This window comes from Podarcis tiliguerta (genome assembly GCF_965153285.1).
Source record: "Podarcis tiliguerta genome assembly, chromosome: 1".
Classification (NCBI taxonomy): Eukaryota; Metazoa; Chordata; class Lepidosauria; order Squamata; family Lacertidae; genus Podarcis; species Podarcis tiliguerta.
The window spans coordinates 113,017,267-113,041,597 of NC_139534.1; the positions used below are offsets into that span (position 1 = coordinate 113,017,267).

The 24,331-nt window shown below is 44.5% G+C and overlaps 1 protein-coding gene and 1 long non-coding RNA gene across 4 annotated transcripts in view; both read left to right on the top strand.

Annotated features, from left to right (window-relative positions):
- Positions 1 to 387: 387 nt before the first annotated feature.
- LOC310677855 lies at positions 388 to 9,370 on the top strand. 2 transcript variants are annotated; one of them, XR_014511486.1, is made up of 3 exons: positions 388 to 820; positions 4,092 to 4,203; positions 9,291 to 9,370. It is a non-coding gene; the product is annotated as an uncharacterized lncRNA (long non-coding RNA). The 2 variants fall into 2 exon arrangements; XR_014511487.1 differs by lacking the exon at positions 388 to 820 and adding an exon at positions 848 to 950.
- A 4,569-nt stretch (positions 9,371 to 13,939) lies between these two features.
- The window catches only part of SLC24A4 (solute carrier family 24 member 4), a 104,212-nt gene continuing 93,820 nt past the window's right edge, over positions 13,940 to 24,331 (top strand). Inside the window, exons 1-2 of one of the 2 annotated variants that reach the window (XM_083436758.1) lie at positions 13,940 to 15,176; positions 22,159 to 22,269. In XM_083436758.1, coding sequence (XP_083292884.1) covers positions 15,020 to 15,176; positions 22,159 to 22,269 — 268 coding nt within the window. In that variant the 5' untranslated portion in view covers positions 13,940 to 15,019. The remainder of the gene's footprint in view (positions 15,177 to 22,158; positions 22,270 to 24,331) is intronic. The other variant, XM_083436759.1, reaches the window with a different exon arrangement.

Sequence of the window (24,331 nt, forward strand, 5' to 3'; positions counted from 1 at the left end):
ATGCAAAATTAGCCAGGCAAAGGGCAGCTATTTGACCCTCTCAGCCGTCCTGTTTGCTGCTTTTATTTAAGATGACACAGGAGTGTGGCATTACTTCTGTGTCCAGCCGGTGCCTGACAGGCCAGCCTGAATGCGGTTGTTGCTTGAATGCTGGAAGGCATCTTATTGCTGATACTTTGCAATAAGTGAGACGGGTGTCAGCATCCATGAAAGCAGAGCTTAAAATACATTTGGCACACTTGCAAAAGAGCCGCATGCCAAAGCTGCACACTTAGAAAGAACGTGCAGGTAGAAAACGCTTCTACTCAATATTATTCTGTTGCAGTAATTGTCCTCCTTATATCCCCAGAAGAAGGCCTAACAAGGCCTTAGCTCTCATGTTTTTTTGAGGCTCTCTGTTTCCAAGCTCAGCAGTGAAGGTCACTGGGTGACTTTGAGCTAATCTCTCTTTTTCTCTCTCTTAGACTTAGGGCTTCTGTTTGTCCCACCGCTTTCGCCTGGGAAAACCTGATCTTTAGAGCAGAATTAGAACAAATGACTATCATTTCCAGGGATGAACAGAGGGTTTGTCGCTGAAGAGTGGGTTTTCCAGGGGAAAGCAGTGGGCCCAAACTGCTCAGATCCATGCCTAGAAAGTGGGGGACAAGTGAAAACCACTCAAGCCCATGCTGTCTAAGCACAGGACAAGTGGAAATGGGGACAAGCCCTTATTTCCTTACAGGCAGGGCTTTTGTTTTCAGCCGGAACTCGCCGGAACTCAGTTCTGCTACCTCTCAGGTAGGTGCCATTGCCTTATAAGAGAACGAGGGAGGTGCTCACGGTGAGTTCAGATAACACTGCTTACAGGGTTGTTGTTGCTGTGAGGACAGGGAGGAAGGGAAATCCATGTATGTGTGCCACCATGAGTACCTCAGACGAATTACGGTACATAATTCCACCTTCGAAGCCAGGTTGGGTTGCTTTTCTTTACGTTTACAGAAACTGGTGTAGCGAATTATTCATTTTTGGAGATCTGCTTTTTGATTTTAATTCCCCCCCCCCTTAATTTTAGATAATTTGATGACATCTATATTGAAGCAGAAGTCTTTTGGGGCATATTTATTAATTATTTATACTTAGTCATAAAAATCATCATCATCATCAGTTGTTAACATGCCACCTAGACCCTTTCTTCCTCAGGGTCATCATAACGTTAACTTGGGCCTACCTTAATGTTTTTCAGGGAGCCCCTGTTTGTGAACCCTCTTTGGTGAAACTGAGCGCGGCATCTCATAAATTTTATTTCTCCCTATAATTTTAGACAGGGTAAATGTAGGACATCCTTTGACCTGGAGGGCTTTCTGCCTTTCCCTCTAATCCCTTTTTTGCTGGAGTTAGTAAAAGTTACTTTTTAGTGAGCCAGGGCACTCTGCATATGCTCAAGACACCCACTTCTACATTATTGCTTCACATTTCATTAGACTGATCCTTGGCAGTGAACACTGGTGCAATCTGTGGCTAATAGCCAGAGCTTTTAGTCTGGGCTGGTTTGCTCACGATTTTCTTTGAGTGCCACTACATTCTCATCAAATGAACTGATCTCACTTATCTTCTCAGAGGGAGTTCCCTGGCTGAAAGGTTTATGGCAGCTGTTTGCTGGCAAGTGCAGAGTTTTCTTCCTAAAGATAAGTTGCTGCTGTAAATCTTAGACATGGCAATTGGATGAGGGAGAATTCATTGACTTTTGAACCTGAGAAGTTCATGGGACAAAAGTCTCATGTTCTCTCCTCTGTCCAACGAAAGGAAAGAACCACTTCAGTGAAGCTGAGCAGGGAGACTTGTCATCTGGGCAGCACGGGACCTCCATACACACTGCCAAGGCTTGCGTAAGATTATAGCCAGTCTTAAAAAAAAAAAAATAATGCAAAACTGTATTGTAACATTAAAATAACTGGCCAGTAAGAAATATAAAGGAACAAAAAATATAAAAATATAAAGGAACAAAAACAGGAAAAAGAAGAAAAAACTATACAAAAGACAACAACTTGGTCCACAGCTGTTTACCACATAAAATAAAGTACATTCTCAAGAGACTACACAATAAGCTAGATGTTACAGCATGAACTGACCAGATATAAAGAGAGTACAAAACAAATGTTATGAATACCAAATAATGCCATATTTCATCGGGACTTGCAATCCCTGTGATTGACTTCTCATATAAATAGCAAATGGCTGCCAAACAAAGGGAAAATCCATAGATTTAGCTATACCCCAAGATACCCTTAATTTTTGAGTCAATTTTTCAGAAATTGCTTTATTAAACCAAATATTTAAAGAAAAACCTGAGGACTCCTTCTAGCCCTGTGATATGGTCAACTGAGCAGCTATGAACAGAAAAATTGTAAGTGGTTCACATTTTAAACCTATATTAGACCCATCAAAAATGGGGGAAAAAAAATGCAATTATATCCAGTATTTATTGAGCATTTCTTCTGATTTGTTTAAGGACACATATACGGCAGTGAGCATTCATCCAGATTTGCTTTTGGTGTGTTTATGTCTTCCTGTTGGTCATTCGTTCATCCCACTTTTTTTATATTTTTGTCTTGCGTCTGTTTCATTACACCCACACCCACACGCACCCACCCACCCACCCAAACAGCAATAATGTGGTATAGCATTGTGGAAGCAGCACAAAGGACACAAAAGTGAAATAAACCTGCCACAATGCACTACTATTATGTCGAGAACATATTGCGGAATACACCTGCAATAAAATACCATTCCGGATGAGACCCTAAAGGCTGGTATATCAGGTCCTCCCTTAAAGAGGGCATGTATTGCGTGAAACCTGGCAAACTGACACCCTGTGTTGTGGGTGGGTACAATTGGTCAGCTACAACACCCGATTGGTAGGTCCCTTGTAGCTGGGTGCAATCTGGCCAATGGGATGCAGTCCAAACAGTTCGAGGGACCTATTTATGCCCATGCATGTGACCTGGAGCTTCCTCTTTCGGTGTGTGCATTTGGAACATCCACACATGTCTCCCTACTTTTAGGGCTTTGCGCTTGACCTTGCTTTGCCGTCGTGTGTCGTCTGTCGTTGGGACATGGGCACGGCAAGAATTTTCCCCACTTGGCTGATTGGCTGTTGCCATTTAGGTTTCGCCTGCCGCGGAGCAAATCGACACAACTTGTAAGGTTGCAGATAGGCTGTGGTTCAGGTGATAGGGATGGGAGAACGCTCTCGCCATCCCTGTGTGAAATGTATCCTGTTAAAGGAATCTAGGGACTTGATGGTTTGGTCAACCCCTGAGAGGGGGTTGTGCCCGTGCCTGAGTTCAGGGGGACATTTGGGTGGAGTTAGCCCATTCCCGGCTTTCTGCTTATTCAGGTGTTCACTCTTGGCTGACCTATGCTGGAACCCTGGGTCAGCGCTACCTGCATGGCAGGGAGCTAGTCAAACCAGAGCCTATGCAACCAGTCACTTTCTGTAATCAATAAAGTTGTGGCCTAAATTCTGCCAAAAACCAAACCAAAATTTTGAGTCATGTGTGAATTTATTTAGGGGGGAGGTTTCAGGGTCTCAACATGCAAGTGACAGAATCAGCCTCTGCAAAATACAGACAGTCTGCAGGCACCCTAAGAGAGCGACCATGCTTAGTCCTCATGCTTAGTAGCACATGCATAGCCAGTTCCCACAACCCATGCCTAGAGATCAGTGTGAGCAGGTCAGAAGATGTCGCCTCTACGCAGACTTGAATTCTTCAATGTGGGGAAACCTTAATTTTTTTGTATCCAGTTGTAACCTGTTCAGAGGGGGCAGAGCTCTGTGCTCATCTCAGCTATGTCTGCCTGCAGGGTTGGGATGCCAGGTCCTGTATAAATCTTATCTGGTATGTAGACACATTCACTGACTTGCACTTTGATCACTGACTGCTGATTAATCATGTGGTTTTGAAGTATGAATTATTTTTGCGCCTGGAAGATTAGTATAATTCCAGCTTTAACTGCACTATTGTAGTCATATGATCTGAATGGAGATTACTTCTTATGGTTAGTGGGTTTCCTTTGTTCAGTTGACTCACAAAACATCATTTCCCTTTCAGTTAATCTCCAAAGGGTCGTGCATCCCCAGCAGGTTCTTAAAGCTGCACAACGTTGCATTTAAAGCCAAGAGAAACTTCTCAGTCGAGAAGGAGACCAGAAATTTGCCTGCCTGTGAGTAACCACATGCTTAGTTAGGTCTGATCCTTGTGATTTCCATGAGACCTGACAGCATTAATGATAATCCCTCACATGTTGGGTGAAAGGAAGTGGCTTCTAACATTAATTCTTTCCCTGTTGTGGCATTTGAAATTAGGGAATGTGCTTTTGCACCATTCATTTGCAGAAGCACAAGATCATACCAACGTCTTCCCATCCAATACACTCTGCTGCTCCATGCAAACCTGACCAGAAGTAGTAGTTGAGCTTATTTTTAATAAGACCAACCTAGTGAAATACAGCATTCTCTTTCTTTTTATAATCACTTGCAAGAATACGATTCCTAATTTTTTTTTTGGGGGGGGGGAGAGGTCTGTTTCCCACAGTAGAGCTTTATGATGAGACTTGCCCCTGTCACTTGACATGTTTCCCAATTCATACAGCACAGAGCTACCTGATACCTTCTTTTCTTTCTGTGGCTACTGTTGCACCCTTTTCTGTTAGTGATTCAGCATAGGGAGCGATATAGCAAGGATATGGAATCTTTTTGGCTCTGTGGGCTAGATCCTTATTTGGATCGGCCTCACAAGCCAAATTGGACATGTGGGCGGGGCCAGCCAACTATCAGTCACATGGTGTTAGTATGACTTCACATGATTGACAGGTGAGTGGCTCCACGCAACTCTCAAAATCCCTTGTGCGTGGTGTACGCAAAGGGCTTTTAGCCCCTGAACTCCTGTTTGAGTCTTAAAACAGGAGCATGGGATTTATCTTAAAATCCTTTGCAAACATGCGCTTTGAAGTATTTCTCTTTTAAACAGGCAGGGGGTGGGTTAAAGAAAAAGCATGGATGTGCTTCAAAGAGTGCTTTTGCAAAGGGCTTTAAATCTTGCTACCTTAGCCATGCAATCCTGTTCCCTCCTAGGAAAAGGGCATACAACGAAGGCAGGATCAGCTGATGGGCAGGTGCAAGCAGTTTGGTGGAAATGGCCTCACAGGTCAAATTAGACCCCCTTGCTGGCCAAGAATGGTTCCTCATTCCTGCTCTACAGGCATAGGCACGGGTGTTGCAGCTGCCCAGCATGGTCAGAGTATTGGATCACCATGCCTGTTTGTGATTTTTTGTGGGGGGGGGGCAGGGTTTGCAGGGCAGGATATTTATGGACTTGGTCTTCTGATTGTGGTTGTAAAATAAATGAGAATTCCATAGCATTTGCTTGGTCATTAAATGTCATGGTAAATCTCCTGTAAACAGCACACAATTGGTTTCATGGTATGTTTAGATCTAAAAGATAAAAGATTGTATGAACTGTTCCAGGTTTTTGTTTTTAGTCCACAAGAACACACTGCTTTTGTAGATAACTTGGGAGTATCTGAGGGCATCTAAGCAATTATCTGTGCAGAGGAAATAACCCAAACAGCAACATTTCAGTTAAGGTTCCGCTTCTGTGCTGTAAACTTTCCCCCTTTCTTTGCTTTTGCTTCAGTGAAAAGCATAGGGATCTCCAGAGTATTTTGAATAAACGTTCAGTGAAATACCACTCAATGGTTGGGCTCTTTGTTACCCTTTGCATGTCCTATCAGTTCTGCTTCTGAGGGCATAATCTACCAAGAACACTTCCTCCTCTGGAGGCCTCACTGTGCTTCCATTCATTTCATATGACGAAGCGTCTCAGCCCCAGCTGACAAAAAGCCAAGGCGAGTTAAGTAGACATGCAAGGAGAGGGTAAGCAATACCACTTACTTAATTAAAACAGGCCAGAGACTAATAAGGGCACAGTAAAGTCAACGTGTGGTAGGAGCCACATCCTGAAAGCACTTAGGAGCTAAATTCTAAGTGCAGAAAGTCTGCAGGAACTTGCGCTACCCCAGCAGAGAAGTTTGTGGGGCTGCAGAAAACTAGGCTAAAAACTCCAGTTTTGGAAAAGGGGGGGAAAGAATAGTCTACTATGCATATGGCTCCACACAACACAGATCTAGCTAGTGGGAGAGTCAGCTTAGTTTTTGAAAAGGTAGAGCTATAGAAAGTGTCTCCCCTCCCCCCAAGGACCGGTATTTATAGCAAGAATCAAAGCAATCTATACTGAACAATCTGCAAATATATTAGTAAGTAATGATCTCTCAGACGAATGTTTAATAAGAAAAGGAACTAGGCAAGGCTGCCCTTTATCCCCATAGTTGTTTATTTTGACGGAAGTAATTTTAGAGAATATAAGAGCGCCTCTCCTAACCAGTGCCAGTTACCAAATAGGCAGAGTAGGCACTGGCTTATGGGGCCCATGCCTTCCAGGGACCCCACAACAACAGATCGAAATAATATTGATTTGATCCCAAAAGAAAATTACAATCAAGCTTTCTTAGTTCAATGTTTTCCCACTAGAGCATGCGCACGAGAAACCTCCAGATACAAAGTTTTCAAAAATGTATTAGGAGATAATTTGTGAGGGTGGCCCCCCAAGATTTTGACTGCCTAGGGGCCTCTGCAGGTTTTAATCTGGCACTGCTCCAAACTGAGTGAATGAGCAGTAAAATGGCAAATGCAGTTCAATGTAAATAAGGGTGACATGATACACATCTTGGCATAAAATCTTAATACACTCATAGGGTATGAACTGGTGGTAATTGACCAGGAATTAGACCTTGGGGTTGTAGTACATAGGTGGATGAAAATGTTGACCCAGTGTGCAGCAGCTGATTATTGATCTGATTATGATTAATGCAGCCATATGACGAAACCCTTTGCTTCACAAAATGAACTTTGTCCATAAGGAAACTGTTAGGAGATATGAATTTTTAATCTGGATTTGTAAATGTTTCTATGAGTGTTGTACACTGGCTTTATAGAAATGTTACTCCATTTGTCTCTGCACCTCAGTATTGACAGTTTTATGGCTGGACAAATGTTCCAACAGGGTCAAATATTGGCACATGAAGTGAGGAGTAACTACAGGATTTAGGAGTGATTTGCGGGAGGCTTACACACATCGTTGTCGGATTGTAGCTCAGTTAATTTATTAGCTTGTGCACTAAAACAAATTGCTCATCTTCTCGTATGAACAGGATGGTGTTAGTGAACTTTGTTAGAAAGCTGTTCAGCTATGTCTTACAATCCCTATTCTCATTGTGATCCATACAGTCAGTCATAACGAATTTCTCGGTAACAGCACATGATCAAATGAACTTATGTGTGTGTGTCCTATTGGTACAAATGGAAGCTATATTTGGGGACTCAGCTACAAGCAGCAGCACATCATGGATGCAGGTGGAGGCTCTATAAATTAATGCTTCTCAGATGTAAGTAGAGCAGAACTTACTGCAAAAAAACCCAACCTGCATTGTTGGATGGGGCCAAGAGGTTGTGGCTTGAGGAGAAAAGCGATTCCCACTGCAAGAAGAACTCCCAGAAATCTGGAGCCAGCCCAGATCCTAGAGTTTCAATAAAGAAATATTGTTATTCCATAGAGAATCCTTGCGAGTGTCTGTGTGGGGGGAAATTCTGGGAAAACTTTGATTTGTACTTCAAAGCAAGTTAAAATTAACTCTTTTTTATCTAGCAAAAATGGAAAGTTGATGACCGGAAAATCCAGCTAGTTAAAGTTAAAAGCTGGCCAATTCTTTAACTTTTGAGCTAGTTAATTAGCTAGCAAATTTCCAATAACTGGTGCTGAGGAAGAGCATAAAGTTCTTTGGATAGAAACGTCAGCTTTTGCAGATAAATCCAACGGCATATGTAATGACTTGGATGCCATATTGTCATAGTTGTCAACTTTTCCCTTTTCTTGTGAGGAATCCTATTCAGAATAAGGGAATTTCCCTTTATAAAAGGGAAACGTTGACAGCTATGCATATTGTTCGCAGAATCAGTGATGGATGCAGCCAGGAGACTGTCTAGTTTAGATAGTTTTGGATACCTTTCAGTTAGTCCTCCTTAAAGGATGTGGAAAAGGTGCTTGAGGCTTTGAGGACTACCCCTGTGTACTGGACTCTTTGCCTATCCTGGCTATCAGAATCTGCTAGGACCAGGATTACTCAGAAATTATCAGTATTGCTTTGAGAAGAGGAATTATTCCTGCTGCACTGAAAAGGTAGTGGGTGAAATTTTGCATCCCCTTGGCTCAGTGCCCTGTGTGGGGTAACCTCCCACACTGCACTAAATCCAGCACTGCTATCCATGTCATAAGTAAGTCTTCCCTGCTGCTGAATGAGGAATGGGCACTCCGGGATAATTAAGAAAATTCCCAAGTGTTGCACAATGCATTCATATCAGAATGAGTTAAAGTTGAACCAAATGGGTCCCAGTCATTTTATTTTTTCATTCATTTTGAATGCCTACCAGAATACTGGAATAATGTGTCCAGTTCTGGGCATCGCAATTTAAGAAGGATGTTGACAAGTTGGAATGTGTGCACAGGAGGGAGACCAGGATGATCAAGGGCCTGGAAACCAAACCTTATGAGGAACGGTTGAAGGAACTGGGTATGTTTAGCCTGGAAAAGAGGAGACTGAGAGGAGAGATGATAGCCATCTTCAGATATTTTAAGAGCTGTCATGTGGAAGAGGGAGCATGCTTGTTTTTCTCCTGCTCTTGAGGGTAGGACTCAAACCAATGGCTTCAAGTTACAAGAAAGGTGATTCTGACTAAACATTCGGGGGAAACTTTCTGACATTAAGAGCTGTTTGGCAGTGGAACAGACTCGCACAGACACCCTCCTTTGGAGGTTTTTAAGCAGAGGGCGGATGGCCATCTGTCATGGATGCTTTAGCTGAGATTCCTGCATTGCAGGGGGTTGGACTAGATGACCTTTGGGGTCCCTTCCAACTCTATGATTCTATTCCTTTACATAGTCCGATTCAAACTCTGAATTACCTGCCATGCCCCTCCCAGTCTCAGAATCTGGCAAATCATCTTCTTCTTAAGAGAAGTCTTTGTGAATTGAATGTTAGTGGTTTTAATGAAGTGTGTGTGTGCGCGCGCGTGCGTGCTTTGGTTCCTACAGGATAAAGAACAGTTGAAAAACTGAAACAGAATATAACCACACATGCTCTGCAAATATTTGGGGATATTAGTAAATAGCATTACCAACTTGTTCCATTGTTTTCAGTGGGTCTACTCCAACCATGGTTAAGTCTGGATCCAGTCCCAGGTCACAACCTATTTTGAAAACAGGGTCAACTGAAATAGGTAATTTGTGGCATTACATATAGTTACAGCTCTTCAACTATGACAAACCAAAGCTACTCACTCTGAGAGCTGTTTCGGAGTCCTCCCATTCTGATTCCCTCCCATCCCACAGGTGACTGCCAGCAAATTGCAAGGAGGGTGGGGAATTGTGCTTCGTGATGTCAGCAGCTATAGTCACACTGCAGAGACAGTATGTGCCAGATGGAAACTACTGACTTGTTCTCCTGCTTCTGCATCCCTCAAAAACAAAAGCCACACAGCAAGGCATTGCTTCATTCAAATTCTGCACCCCATTGGAGACTGGCATGATGACGGCGCAGCATGGCAAGAACCCGAAGCCCGAAGAGCAGGTTGCGCAAGAGGAAAGCTGGCAATTCCCCTGCCTTGCAGTTGATGTTCCTGCTCAACTGAGTTTTGGCTGAAACACCCTCTTATGTTAACATTTTTAAAAAACATGTAATAGTTTGTAGATAATGTTTGAGAGCCAAATTGTTTCATTTGGTGACGAAATAAATAACACAGGTATCACTTCTCAGATCGTGTGTATGTGCAACAATGCAGGTTTCACATTTACATTTACAAATCCAGATTAAAAATTCATATCCCCATAAAGTTTTCTTATGGACAAAGGGACTCTGATGCAAACATGAAGCTCTTGTTCATATGGGAACTTCTCATGCAATTCTGTGTTGGGACTGGGTCTGCACACACAATCTCATTGCACCTTCAAAATTGTGAGTTTGATTAAAAATATGCACATTTTAAAAACAGAGCCATGGGCATTACTGCATTTTTAAAAATAGAAGTTCAAATTTAGCACCAAACACATCAGTATATAATGCACTCTTTGCTAACTCCTTGTTTCAGTAATTCAGGGTTCCATCATTGTTCTTTTGATTTCCATGGAAGAAAAGAGAGGAACAAAGTAATTGAAATAAAACAACCTATTGTCCTATTGTTGAACCTTGTAAGCTCTGTGAGATTTTTCAGCTGAAGAGCAGGGTGAAATGCTTCAAAGAAGTAAATACTGGGCATGGTTTTGTCCCTGGCAAGAGTGTATACTTTTGAGTTTACCTAGAGTTTTAAATGTTGAAGGAGCAAATTAATGACCTTGGGAGATGCTGGCTATCAGCAACAAAAGGTGGCAAACGTAAACCACCCTGTAATCTTCAAATAAAGGGTGGTATCATCATCATCCAAGCCAAAAGAGCCAAAAATTGAATTGGTTGTCATCACAATAATTTGTAGTGCTGTTGAAGGGAGAATTGAGGCAAAATCAAGGAGTTTCCAGGACTGAGAAGGAACAAAGGCACATAATCACAGTCTTGGAAAATAGATTTAAATCTGGAACTTCTGTGAAAATCATGCAAACTTGTTAAGTATGTTTCTCTATATTCTCCACATATAGTTCTATGCATATACCTAGAATTTTTTAGTAGATTAGAAAGTTCTCTTTCTTTTACAAAAAAACAACAACAAAAAAACAGCTCCCACAAAATTGTATTTATTTTTGTGCCTTTTGTTTCCAGACACCTGCACAGGGATTGTAAAAAAAGAAAGAAAGAAATATCTCCCAACTGTTGTTGCACGCAAAACAATAAAAAAGGAGCTTGCTCTGGAACTACCTTTTTAGAAAGAAGGTATCTTTAGGCAGAAAGGGGGAGCTAACATTTGACAGAAGAAAACATGCCCTGTTTCAAGTTAATTGAACAAGGGGATCATAATAGGAAGGGTAGGCAAACTAAGGCCTGGGTGCCGGATCCGGCCCGCGGATGGTCTGGGAATCAACATGTTTTTTACATGAGTAGAATGTGTGCTTTTATTTAAAATGCATCTCTGGGTTGTGGGGCCTACCTGGTGTTTTTACATGAGTAGAATGTGTGCTTTTTAAAAAAATGCATCCCTGGGTTATTTGTGGGGCATAGGAATTTGTTCATTCACCCCCCCAAATATATTCCGCCCCCCCCAAGGCCTGAGGGACAGTGGACTGGCCCCCTGCTGAAAAGGTTTGCTGACTCCTGATAATAGTATGTTGCAAGCTTTGTATGAGGCATTTTTTGTGGAGCAAAGTTACCTGAAATGACAAAGGATGGAAATAATATTAATCACCATAGACTTCTACAATTTAGAAAGCTGACTTTCGTGCTCAGAAGTCTTACGTTTACTATACAAACACATGATAGATTACTCCTTGAATTTGTTAATTTCAGCACACTGATCCTGCTTCCTGCCATATTTACGGTGGCTAGTAATTATAGGATTTTAAAATATTAAGCTGTCCATAATTTAAAACAGTTCATACAAGCAAAGCTGCCAATTCCAGTTTCCAAGAAAAAGAGGGAGCAGTGCTGTGCCAGGCAAATGAGTGTACTTGGCAGGTGAGTCTAAGAACGAGGTACAGCTTGAACACACACAATCAGTCAGTACACACAGTTCAGAAACAAGTGCTATTAAACAGATACAGCTGGAGCTTTGAAGGATTTGGTGAAGTTGCCAGATGTCACTTTTATGACCTGGCTTAGGACTTGTCCTCCTCCTCCTCCTCCTATCATGATTGTCTCTGGAATAGAGTCGTGTTAGGGTTCAATTGGAGGGAAATCAGGCAATTTATGAATAAGGTGACTATGTTCTAGTTTTTAGAGGACAGTCATCTATTTGAGCAGCTGTCTGGCCCATTTTAAAGATAAATTACCATAAGAAGGGAGAGCAGTGGCTGTGAAGTTGCCAATCAACAGCACTTAGACAGCAGACTGTGTTAGATATCCACTATGGTGAGATGTAAAAGTAAAGGGTAAAGGGAACCCTGACCATTAGGTCCAGTCGTGGCCGACTCTGGGGTTGTGGCACTCATCTCGCTTTATTGGCTGAGGGAGCCGGTGTACAGCTTCCGGGTACGTGGCCAGCATGACTAAGCCGCTTCTGGAGAACCAGAGCAGTACATGGAAACGCCGTTTACCTTCCCGCCGGAGCGGTACCTATTTATCTACTTGCACTTTGACGTGCTTTCGAACTGCTAGGTTGGCAGGAGCTGGGACCGAGCAATGGGAGCTCACCTCTTGGCGAGGATTCGAACCACCGACCTTCTGATCGGCAAGTCCAAGGCTCTGTGGTTTAACCCACAGCGCCACCTGCGTCCCCATGGTGAGATGTATTTCTATTCAAAAGTAGATCCATGACTTTTTTTCAGGGGGGAACTCACCAGATCTCAGTTACGGCACCTCTTGAGTATGTGCCATTGCCATTCTTAGAGAATGATGAGTTCTGGCACCTCTTTTTCGTCGGTGGTTCGAATCCCTGCGACGAGGTGAGCTCGGTCCCAGCTCCTGCCAACCTAGCAGTTCGAAAGCACGTCAAAGTGCAAGTAGATAAATAGGTACTGCGGGAAGGTAAATGGTGTTTCTGTGCGCTGCTCTGGTTCGCCAGAAGCGGCTTAGTTATGCTGGCCACATGAGTCGGAAGCTGTACGCCGGCTCCCTCGGCCAGTAAAGCGAGATGAGCGCCGCAACCCCAGAGTCGTCCGCAACTGGACCTAATGGTCAGGGGTCCCTTTACCTTTACCTAAGTATAACATTAATGGACTGAGGCTGAAATACAAACATATAGTTTGCATTACAGTTGTACCTCGGGTTAAGAACTTAATTTGTTCCAGAGGTCCGTTCTTAACCTGAAACTGTTCTTAACCTGAGGTACCACTTTAGCTAATGGGGCCTCCTGCTGCTGCCGTGCAATTTCTGTTCTCATCCTGAAGTAAAGTTCTTAACCCGAGGTACTATTTCTGGGTTAGCGGACTCTGTAACCTGAAGCACCTGTAACCCGAAGTACCACTGGACTTTGGTGAATTTTGTAGCCTTTTAATTTTTTTTTTTGCAAACCTTATGAGGAACCATACTGCAGATGCCCCAGGGTGGTATTCAGCTGCCTTTTACACAAAGCAAACCCACTGAAATGAACATGATGAAGTAAGGGTAAGGCCCATTCATTTCCACAGGTCTACTTGGAGTAAACTTTATTTTTTCATCGGAGAAATGTTGGAGGGTGTGCAGAGACCCAACTTTTGCGTTCAACGAAAGGCACTGTTCGAAAGAGCCCACAGGAGCCAATGTTTTTGATTTCTTCTTCAAATTATGTTTAAATATATGAAATAAACATTTTCACCCAAACCGGCAGCTTCGCACAGTCCCCAGTCCACCTCAACCTTTCCGTCCTTCCGAAAAGGCGGGATTCATCCATGGGCATAGCCAGGATTTTTGTTAGCGGGGTGAGGACTTTTGTTAGGGGAGGGGCAGACCCGCCTTGACTGGTCAGTTAGTGAAGTATTTCTATTGTTTTACTTGATCTGAGGGGGCAGCTGCTCCCCCCCCCCTTGGCTACGCCCATGGCTTCATCGCTGAGGGAATTCATTCCACCTTGAGCGAAGGGGAAAGGCGGGGGGGGGGGAAGCAACTTGGGTGTGATCTTGAGTGTGACAGGGCTGGGCTCAGCGGCGCAAGCACATGCTCTTGCACGCTTCATCCCAGAACCCACAGCACTTGCCAAGCGCTAAATAGAGAAGAGATAATTCCTGCGCCATTTAGGGGAAAAGATTAATTTGGTCAGTTAATCCCCTCCTGCTCCTCCTTCTCTCCCCCCGCCCACCGCGAAGAACCGAGCGCGGGAAAATGCACAAACAGTTCTGCAGGTGACCGTTAGCGCGAGGCGCAGAGGGGACCCTGTGGTGCCCGGAGAGGAGGCGCATGCGCGTTGGTTGCGCGGGCGAGTGAGTGTATGTGGGGGGTGGCTTTGCGCGGGTTGAGGGAAGCGCTGAGGTGCTTCTGAGGGAGAGAAAGTTGCCCGCGAGCGGGATAAGGAGGAGGACCAGGAGGCGTTGCAAGCCACCCGGCCAGTCAGCCAGCCAGCGCAGGAACTTGCCCCTTGCTGGTGGCTCCTCGCCCGGAGAAAAGGGCAGGGGGAGGAGAGCGCGTGGCTGGTGCGCCCGGGAGCCCAACAACTCCGAGCCGCCAGAGGGATGTGGAGCCTCATGAGGAGGAGGCGGAGGAGAGTCGCCGCTGCCGCCGCCGCTGATGCTTCGCAAGCCGCTGGCGAGGGAAGGAAGGGGGCACTTAAACTTTCCAGCGGGATGCTGCGCGGAGCTGCGCTGCTGCGGTCCTGATCGCTCTCTGTCCTGAAGCGGCGCTTGCCTGGGGTTTTTCAAGGGCACTTTCGGCTCCCACCTCCGCCCCGCCACCGCTGTGGAGGGAAGCTGCTGGATGCTGCTGCTGCAACTGCAACTGCTTCTCCATCGCCGGCGGTGATTTCTTGCCTGGATCTTTTAATATTTTTTTTGCCTCCGGCGCCAGGCCTGCCGTGGGGCGACGACGGGCTCCTGAGCCTGAGCAGAGCTCGCGAAGCCACCCCGAACTCCCCACCTGCTGCTGCTGCCGAGGAGGCTTTGCCTTGCTGCGCACCGGCCCGCTCCCCCCCCCCGCCCCCCGTCCTGTGACTCCCTGTTGATGCGCACCCGGTTCTTGGCCGTGGGGATGGAGCCCTCCGCGGGGACCCCCCGCAAGTGAGCCCCGCTCGCGAAGGCGCGGAGGGGTGGGGGGAGAAGGAGGCTGCCTCCTCTTGACCCGCAGGACCTCCCGACCCTGTGCAGCGAGCCCCGGGGTCGCCATGGGGCTGGAAGTGCAGCCGAGCGGCCCGCCGAAGGCGCCCCTCTTCAAGCTGAGGAAAGTTCGCAAGAGGCGGGAGATGCTCCTGCAGCAGGTCGGCTTCATCTGCGCGATCCTATTCTTCGTCTGGGGCATGTCCACCCTGCTGTCTAAGCTAGGTAGGTGGCTGGCCGCAGGGGATGGGTTGGGAAGGGTGGCTGGGTGGGTGCATCGGAAGCAACTCCTAGGGGCTGGGGTCTCTTCCTTTCCCCCAATGAAATATTTGAGAGGGGCATCCCAAAGTTGATGGGAATTGCCATTCAAATTGTGTCCATGCATCACACCATGTGATCAATTATGTGGGGAGGGGTTTACCTCCCACCCCCAATATTTTATTCAAGTTGGCACCCCTGCTGGGTGGGTGGCTAAAGGCTGAGCTGGGAGAAACAGAAGGTAGCAGCTGCCTGTGTCCTTTATCTCCCCCTCCCCAAATCTGGCCAGGATGCTTTCCCTGCCAGCGCAACAGCTGTTGGGGCACCAGGCATGCATGCACACCTGGGCGATCCTGTGTACCCCCAGACATTTCCCAAGAGTCCTGGGAATTGGAGATTGACCTTCATACCACCACACTTCCCGGGATTCTTAGGGGCTTTCAATGTACGGTGTGTATGCAGTGGGATCAAAGCAAAGGACTACAGGAGCAACAAGCTGGATTCACCTGGGAAGCCCGCAAGTGAGATGTGGAGGCAACTGGTAATAGTCAAAAGCAAAAGTGCCTCTGAAAGCTGGTGGTTCTGTACAGCCCATCTAACTAGGGTCATTCTCAGCGTTCTCTTCAGTGGATTTGCCATCTTCCCCCGCTCTAAAGCCGTTGAAGCTAATGGATGTCACTAGTACATCTTGTGGCAATGAGTTCCGCAAGTGAATTACACTATTGTGTGACGAAGTGCTCCCCCCCAACTTTTGTCCCGAATCTTCTGCCAGTAGGAATAGTGAAGTGTCAGGCAGTTCTTAGGTCCTGCTTGCGGTGAAATCCTATGCTATGCTTACCCAGAAGAGTCCATGAGATTTACTCCTGAGCAAGTATGTTTAGGATTGCATCCTTTGTCACCCATGGGATAATGCTTCATGCTTATAGGTTCATAAGGGTGAGATTGCTCCTGAATATCTGAGGAAATGGTTAAGGATTGGCTACCAGCAATACAAGGCAGATTTGTGTACTGTACATTTTTTTCATAGAGGAACGAACTTCCATTTAGGAAAAAACAACAGCATATCCGTATAAACTCATGTACACTCAGTTTTGCAACAGTCCTGTGACTTGTGCATTCAAACTGATTCCATACCTGTGAATTCCAGAGTCAGATCTGGAGATGATGAGTAGATGGAACATTTCTGAAACAGAACATTATATTTCCCTGGGACGTGGGATCCCATTTTAGGAGTGATTTTTTTATGACTACTAAATATAATGTGCGAATGACTGTGGATAAGTATTAGTTCGGAAATGTAGGAAGAACAGAACAAACCTGATGAGGAAGAGATCCCATATAGCAGTGCACAACGTCTCAGCAATAGTAACCTGATGACTTTGTGTCCCATTTATTATATGTTGCATAAAAGCTACAGCCCCAACTGACAACTTTCAGCAGAGAAAGAGAGATTTTGCTGGAAAATGCTGCTGCCGATCTAATGTGCTTCATTCCTGCCTTGTAAGCTGAGTTGATGCAAAAAAACCCCGCTGAAATATTTTCTGTTTGCCTGCTGTGCTGCTTGCTGTAGGCTTAGAACAGTAATTCCAAAATGGGCAGATTAGAACAAGGGTTGCCAGATCAACATGGGGATGGAGTGGAGGTGGGGGAAGGAACCAAGGAATTTTGCTCTCTGTTCTGTAGAGTTTGACAAAGCAGGGTCAAATCAGAAAGCAGGTGTTCCCGAACTACAGAAATACAATAGGCTCTTAAATAAATGGACATCTCACCACCTTTGCTGTGGCGCTACTTCCTCCCCTTCCCCCACCAATGGGACTCCTGTTCCTTTAATGAGAGAGTCAGTTTGGCAGGTGTGGTGGCTCCTCCCTTTGTTGCCAGAAAAGCAGGCTGTTCCAAACATTAGTCTGCCAGGGCCCAGGTAGTTATTAAAGGAATGACCTGTGAGGCCATGTGTTGGCAGGCCTCCTTAGCTTAGCCACGGCTGTGCTACTTATCCTGATGCTAACAGCAGGTGCTGGGGAAGTAGAGCATCAAAAGCCACACCAGGAAGTAGACGTGCGTAGCCATTGGGAAAGATAAATATTCCTTCTGTGGCTTCCCCTGTTAAAAGCTGGCACAGCTTCACGGCCAAGGATGGGGCATCATATACACTCTTAGCTGGAGTAACTGAAGTTAATAGGATTTCAAGTGAACATGCTACGTCAGGGTGAACTGTAAATCAGAAAGTCCCCGAATCAAATGAAAAGGCAACTTCTGGATTTTGGGTCCTCTCCCGGGCCATAGATCATTAATGGGTCACCTTAACAAGCAAAGGGCAGAGGGCGCTCAAACAGAAGACAAACCCAACAGCCCTCTGGCAGGTGACACGTGCAAGTGACCCCACACATTATGGAGGATGCAGAATGACGGCTATGTCGTTCCAACAGTGGTTGGAGGTAGCATGCCTGTGAATACCAGTTGCTGGGAATCACAAGGTAGAAGAGCACTGTTGCACGCATCTCCTGTTGCAGGCTTCCCATAGGCATCTGTTTGCCTGCTTTGTGAACAGAGAGTTGGAGTAGAGGTGCCTTTGGCCTGATCCATCAGGGCTCCTCTTACATTCAAGCAAGCGAAGCCACATACCAAATTCTGCTTTTTAAAAAATCACCTTTCAGTTCTCAGTAGTGTAACTGAAAGGCAACATGCACAGTGAATTAAGGATTAGGATTAAGAGTAACATAAAGATGTCCTTCTCTGAAGGTTTTGTCCAGTTTTCTCAGACCTCTTCTCTGCAGATCCATGCCTCCCTTTTGCCAGCTTTAGTTCCCTGAAATCTGCTCTGCCTTGTTGCCTAAAGGAGACAGCTATGGGTTCAAATTTTACCTCTGCCACAAACGCTCAGGATACTTAGAAAGCTGCCTGACAAAATAAAGACTTGTCTGTCATTGTGGTGCAGTATTGCCTACATTGATGAGTAGTGGCTCCCCCAGGGCACCAGGCAGAGGTTTTTCATGTCACATTGCCATCTGATCCTCTTATCTGGAGATGCCAGGGACTGAACTTGGGGACTGCTTGCAGAATAGGTGCTCTACTTGTTGACCTAAGGTCCCTTGCCTTTGGTCCTTCCATTATTCTTTCAAGACTATTATTATTATTAATATGGATGTGTGCATGTGATAACACTGATCTACCTTACAGGGTTGTTGCAAGGCTTACTGAGATATGTGCATAAAGCATTTTGGACACCAAAATATGCTATTTGAATGTAATGTATTATTAGTACTTCATATATAAGTATCCCTGCGCTATGCCATCCCTAGGAAAACAAGGCAGAGACAGGTATCAGTAGGATAAGTACAGTATCCAGTTTTTGTAGCTATTTGATCAAAACACTTTGCTAAAACCCTATTTGGCCATGCCCCTAAACTTTAAGTGTGGACAGTAAATAATTCCAGAAATTGTTTGGCTTTTGTTAGTCTCCAGACAAAGGGAATTTCAGTAGCAAGGTACACAACTTCTCCACTCACATGGCAATCACTATGGACTTCCCTACGCATTCTCTTGCTGTTCTACTTTGGAGAACATATGGTTTTGTTAAGAGGGCACTGTTGAGTGGCTTTAGACATTTTTTTGATGGGACAACAAGGAGGAGGTTGGTTAAATGCCTAAAGCCGCACTCCAACCCCATTTACCTGGGAGTCGCTCAGTTGGGTAAAACGTGAGACTCTTAATCCCAGGGTCGTGGGTTTGAGCCTCACATTGAGTGAAAGATTCATGTTGAGTGAAAGAAAGCATTGCAGGAGGTTGGACTTAGATGAGCCTCGTGGTTCCTTCCAACTCTGCAAATCTGTGATTTGAGTTGCTTCTAAGTAAGTAAAGGTAAAGGGACCCCTGACCATTAGGTCCAGTCGTGGCTGACTCTGGGGTTGCGGCACTCATCTCGCTTTATTGGCTGAGGGAGCCGGCGTACAGCTTCCGGGTCATGTGGCCAGCATGACTAAGCCTTCTAAGTAGGCAGGGTCAAAACAATGGAAAGAACTTAGAATCAGTCTTCAGTTAATCTTGAATGATAATGAGTCACAAGCGGTTTTACTTACAATTAAGCAGTATATATTTTTAAAATAAATAAATAAAGTGGGACCGGCAAAGAAAATGTTGCATTTTGCCTTTGGTCCCTTACAGGAGTGCTCCTGTTCAGTTTTCAAGCAACCAGCCATGCTTTCTTCCAGAATATATAAACTGGGAGAGGCTCAAGTTGGCCAGTCAAGAGTTTTCTGTTGGCTTCCAGCTAACTCTTAACATTCTGTGGCTTCTGCTGAACACTGAGCATGCTGTGTCTATATTGGGCTTGGTTTTTTTGGGGTATTTTGCTCCCCTCTTTTTAAAAAAAGTGTACTTGTGCATTAAGATACCTGAGCAAGGCGATAGCTCCTTTTTGTTTCAGAGCGGTTTTGTTTTGATCCCAGTCTAGTTGGAGGGTTGGGCTCTAAGCAACTGAATACCAGGCATGAAAATACTTTAATGAAGGAGGAGGAGTGGAAGGAGCATTCTGTTCTATTGTAATAATATGAGAACTTGAATAAACTATAGGTTGTTGGTTTTTTTTAAAAAAAGAGAGTATTAGAGGGAGGGAGCACAGATGCTGATGTTTGTATCCTCCCCCTCCCTTTCAGGAAGAAAGCAAACCTGCAAAATCTGCACTAGCAAAAACTTCTGAATCTCTATAAAGGGCAACCTCATGCAAACACAGGGAGAGTGCTGGTTTAGAGCCTTTAACTCTATGGTCTGTTGGAGCATTTCATATTTTATTGGGTCCACAGTTTCCTTATCGGAAAGAAGGTCACTTGAACGATACGTTTAATCGTGAATCTTCCTTCTGTACCAATCGTAATGTAATAAACCTTTGCCCCCTGAGAATCTGCAAGCCCCGAAAAGGACGATGATACAAAAACATATCTAGTACCTAAGGTCCAAGCCCATATTGTTGCTGAAGAAAGAGAGAATGAAGGCAGATGTAATATTTTAACAGTGGAAGAGGTGGTTTGATGGAGCTGTCATGGCGTTAATAGCAAATGCATTTTTCTAGGCTGTTATAAAAAGGGGGGGGGGACAAAGTTCTTCATGTTTGTTTTTTTGGGTACAGTTTGAATGAGGGAAGCTGAGACTTTTTGGGTAGTGCAATGTTGGAAGAATGTACTTTTTCACACAGTACGTAGTTAAACTACGGAATTGACTTCTTGCCACCAATTTGGATGGTTTTGGAAGAGGGTTAGAAAAACTAATGAGGGGTTAGGCGACCAGTGGCTACTAGCTGTGATGGATAATATGTTTTTCATCCACTGTTGGAGGCAGTACTGAATGCTTTTGAGTACCAGTTGCTGGTTGGCCACTGTGAGAACAGGAAGCTGGACTAGAGGGGCCACTGGCCTGGTGCAGCAGACACTTAATAGTCACCACTACATCTTCCCCACCCAGTAGGTTTTGCTATAGTTTTTGAACTTCTCCCTCCACTCCAGGTTAGGGATAGATGCATTCCACAGAGGAGGGTGTTTTCTTCCGTAGAAGGCCACATTCCCCTTAAGGGTAATCTGTTAGGGGCCATAAACATCTTTAAACCCACATCAGCCATCAGCTGATGCATGAGGGGAGAGCAAGTCTGAAAGCTAACACACTGCCTTAGCTTTGGAAGCAACTCCCTGATCTTGCTAATGTATACATTTATAAGAAAAGTGGCAAGTCTAGATTCATGTGGCTAGCCAAGAAAACTGCTCTGAGACCACTGTTGTCAGTTGTGCCATTTGTCAAGGGGCATATTTCCAAGGCGATTTTCTCTTTCAATTCATTTATTTTCTCTTTCAATCTGATATTACTTGCAACTCAACCTTCTTTTTTATTCACTGTCAGACATTTGCATAGTTATCTAAGATTGGAGCACCAAGTGATCATGATAAGGTTATTGCAGGTAATCTACTCTGGGACAACCTGGTGTGTTTGCAATCTAAATAACTTATATGGTGCATTTAGTTCAAGAATGATAAACTTTAAATCTTATCTGGTATATGAAGCATATCCATTTTACAGTCTGCAAACAATTGGTAACTCCGTGTCTTCCAATGAACCCTTCTCTTTCCTGATTGAAGAATTGTTGAAAAGGAATTTCCACACAGTGCTTATTGTGTAAAATGGCCTGTGTTTGAACTGCCTTTCCTGGTTGGAACTGAAAACCCGTTTTCTCTCCGTTCAAATGTGTTTTGGTGTGTAGAACTTCCACAGGCCACCATTCATGGAGGACAAGGCTATCCATGCCTTGATGGTTTCACCTGATTCAGAGGCAATATGCCTCTGAATACCAGTTGCTGGGGAACATAAGTGGGGAGAGTGGTATTGCATGCACATCCTCTTTGCAGGCTTCCCATAGCTAGGCCACTGTGAAAAGAGAATAGCCCACGTATGCCTTTCGTTTGGTCTTGCAGAGCTCTTAATGCTTGTTCTGTGTGGCTTGGCTTGCTTTTAGTGGGATTGCTGGCCTCAGTTTCATGTCCCCTGACTTGAACATTAGATATATATATAATGTTAGGTTTTTCAGACTTGCATTATAATCAGGATTATTACAGATTTCCTCAGCCAGAGTTCAGTACTCATACCATTATACCAAAATGGCTCTTTTCCCTTAGCACAGCTTGTTCTCCGGTATGCATCAACCCTTATATAATGTGTTGTTTACCAACAGAAGATGCCAAGCTTTGCTTTAGTCACAGAGAACCTTTATCTTAACGCAGCCAGTGGATGTTGCTGGACTACATCTCCCATTTACCCTGAACATTGACCATGCTGTCTGAAAGCTGATGGGAGTTGGAGTCCAGATTGGGGAAGGCTGATCCAGTGAAAATTTAAAGGTATAGATATCTAGGGACAGCATTTTTATTTTTATTTTTGCCGGTGCAAATGCTGTGTTTGTCTTTTTATACAGGACAAGAATCAACTCTTGTCGACAGAAATATCCTGTCAGAGTTATGGAGGAAAAGAAGATTGATGGCATCAAATAATGAGTCACATGAAGAAATGAACTGCACAAAGCCAGGTAAGAAACGGGAAGCTTAAAAGTATATTTCAGTTCTGCTGTGCAAAAACTGCAGTGGTTTGCCAGATCTGAAGACTGTGCCATGTCAGAAGGTTTTCATGAGCACAAAACATGTTGAGAGACACAACTGACACAAGAACATAAGGCGGTGCCTAAGCAGGCAGGAAGGTAATTTTCCCATCACGCAAACAGTGCTCAAGTTCTCATCCACAGTGGTTTTCCTGTAGATACTTATATCTTGTGAATGCATAAGTTATTATTTGTGCCTGGGTGTTGAGACAACGAAGTGCATTGCAGTAAAAATAATTATTATATGTGACTTTGAAAAGTTACCTATCTTCTTCTGGTTTGGTGATGCCTTGATCTGTGTTATAAATGAATATATTTAGCGTAGCCCAGTTTTACTGGCATATACATAATGTTTACAGAGAAAGAGGGAAAAACCAAAACATCGCTTTTATCACTAGTAGAGCTGAAGATAAAGAGACAAGCAGATACTGACCCGCCACATCTACACCATACATTCAAAGCACTCTTTAACAGGCATAGTTTCCCCCAAAGAATCCTGGAAACTGTAGTATGCTAGGAGCACTGACCTCACGGATCTATAGTTCCCAGTAACTTTAAGAAGCTGCAGTTCCCAGGACTCTCCATGACTCCTAAAAATGGAGTAAGTGTGCTTTAACTGTGCAGTGTGACCCAGGTAGATAAAGGAGTTTGGAAAGTGGTAGGCGGTCACATCACCTAGTAGTTAGGTTGATATGTTTGGAGTCTGCAAGTAGCCCTTTCCATACCAAAGGAGCAAGTTATTCAGGCTGTATCCACATTAGCGACTTAAAACACAGCGAGGTTGTTACACTTTGTTGTGTTTCAAGTTGCATTGGCATGTTGCTGTACACACCAGAGAGAGAGAGGATGTCTTCACCTGATGTACATTACGTGTTGGGTGTCCCTGCACCTACAACCCCCTGGACTCCCATTCATGAAGTTGTCATCCGCACATACGCTTTGGTCTGCGCATGTGCAGTGGTTGTCTGAAATGTACACACCTCAGCTTAACTGTGCAGTTCGTGAGGCTTATGATTTCAAATCGGACAGGAGGTGGTACGAGGGAAGACACATTAGTTAGCAGTATTTCTTGAGAGACTGCAGAATAGTTATGGAGTGTAGCTGTTGTCATGTGTGCACAACTTCAAGCACCATCGGTGGAAGCACACTGGAGCTGGAGTAAATGGTATTGTGTACACAGCCTCAGGTTGAGGAGCCAGTGTGAAATTAATAATATTAGCCTTTGGCCAATTAAACAATCTATGGCCTTTTAAATTATTGTGAGGCTATTGTTTTTGTTCAGTATTGTGCTGTGTATTTTTGTTTGTTTATATTGAAATGGGCCCCGTGGGTCCTCAGGTGAAGGTGGTTTAGAAATTTAATTAATTATAATTAATTATTAAACTTATTAGCATCTTATCACCTAACAGATCTCCAAGCAACTTACACTGAAGAACATAGACAAAAATACCTTGTAAAATAGATTAGCAAAAACAAAAACAAAACCATATATAAGGTTTACATTCCATGTAACGCGCGTGCGCGCACACACACACACAAGCCTCCCCTCCCCCAATAACAGTGATAACAGCCTTGGCAGTACAAAAAACAAATCTATATTCTAGCAGAGAAAAATAAAAGCTCAAACACTGATATTCCTCTCCTTGGCCCAGGAATCCCTAACTTGGAAGAGCCAGCACCAGCTCCCCCCCCCCCCCAGTGTTCCTGGTTTGTATTTTTTTATTATTTAACTTTCCACCCAGAAATTTTGTGTCAAGACTGGCTGCTGTAAATTAGTATGGTGAGGGTCCTTTTCCAGGGATGATGCCAATGGGTCTCCTCTATTGCAGAGATAGCAGCAGCAAATTCAGAGCAGGGAGATACAGCAAAAGTTCCGTCTGCTCTGCAGTTGTTCTGGCTGCTGCTCCTCCTCCTCTCCTGTCACTGCTGGGAATCCAAAGGTTTATAGGACCAGGTGTCCTCTTGGCTTCTAAGCTTGGAAGGGAACATGTCA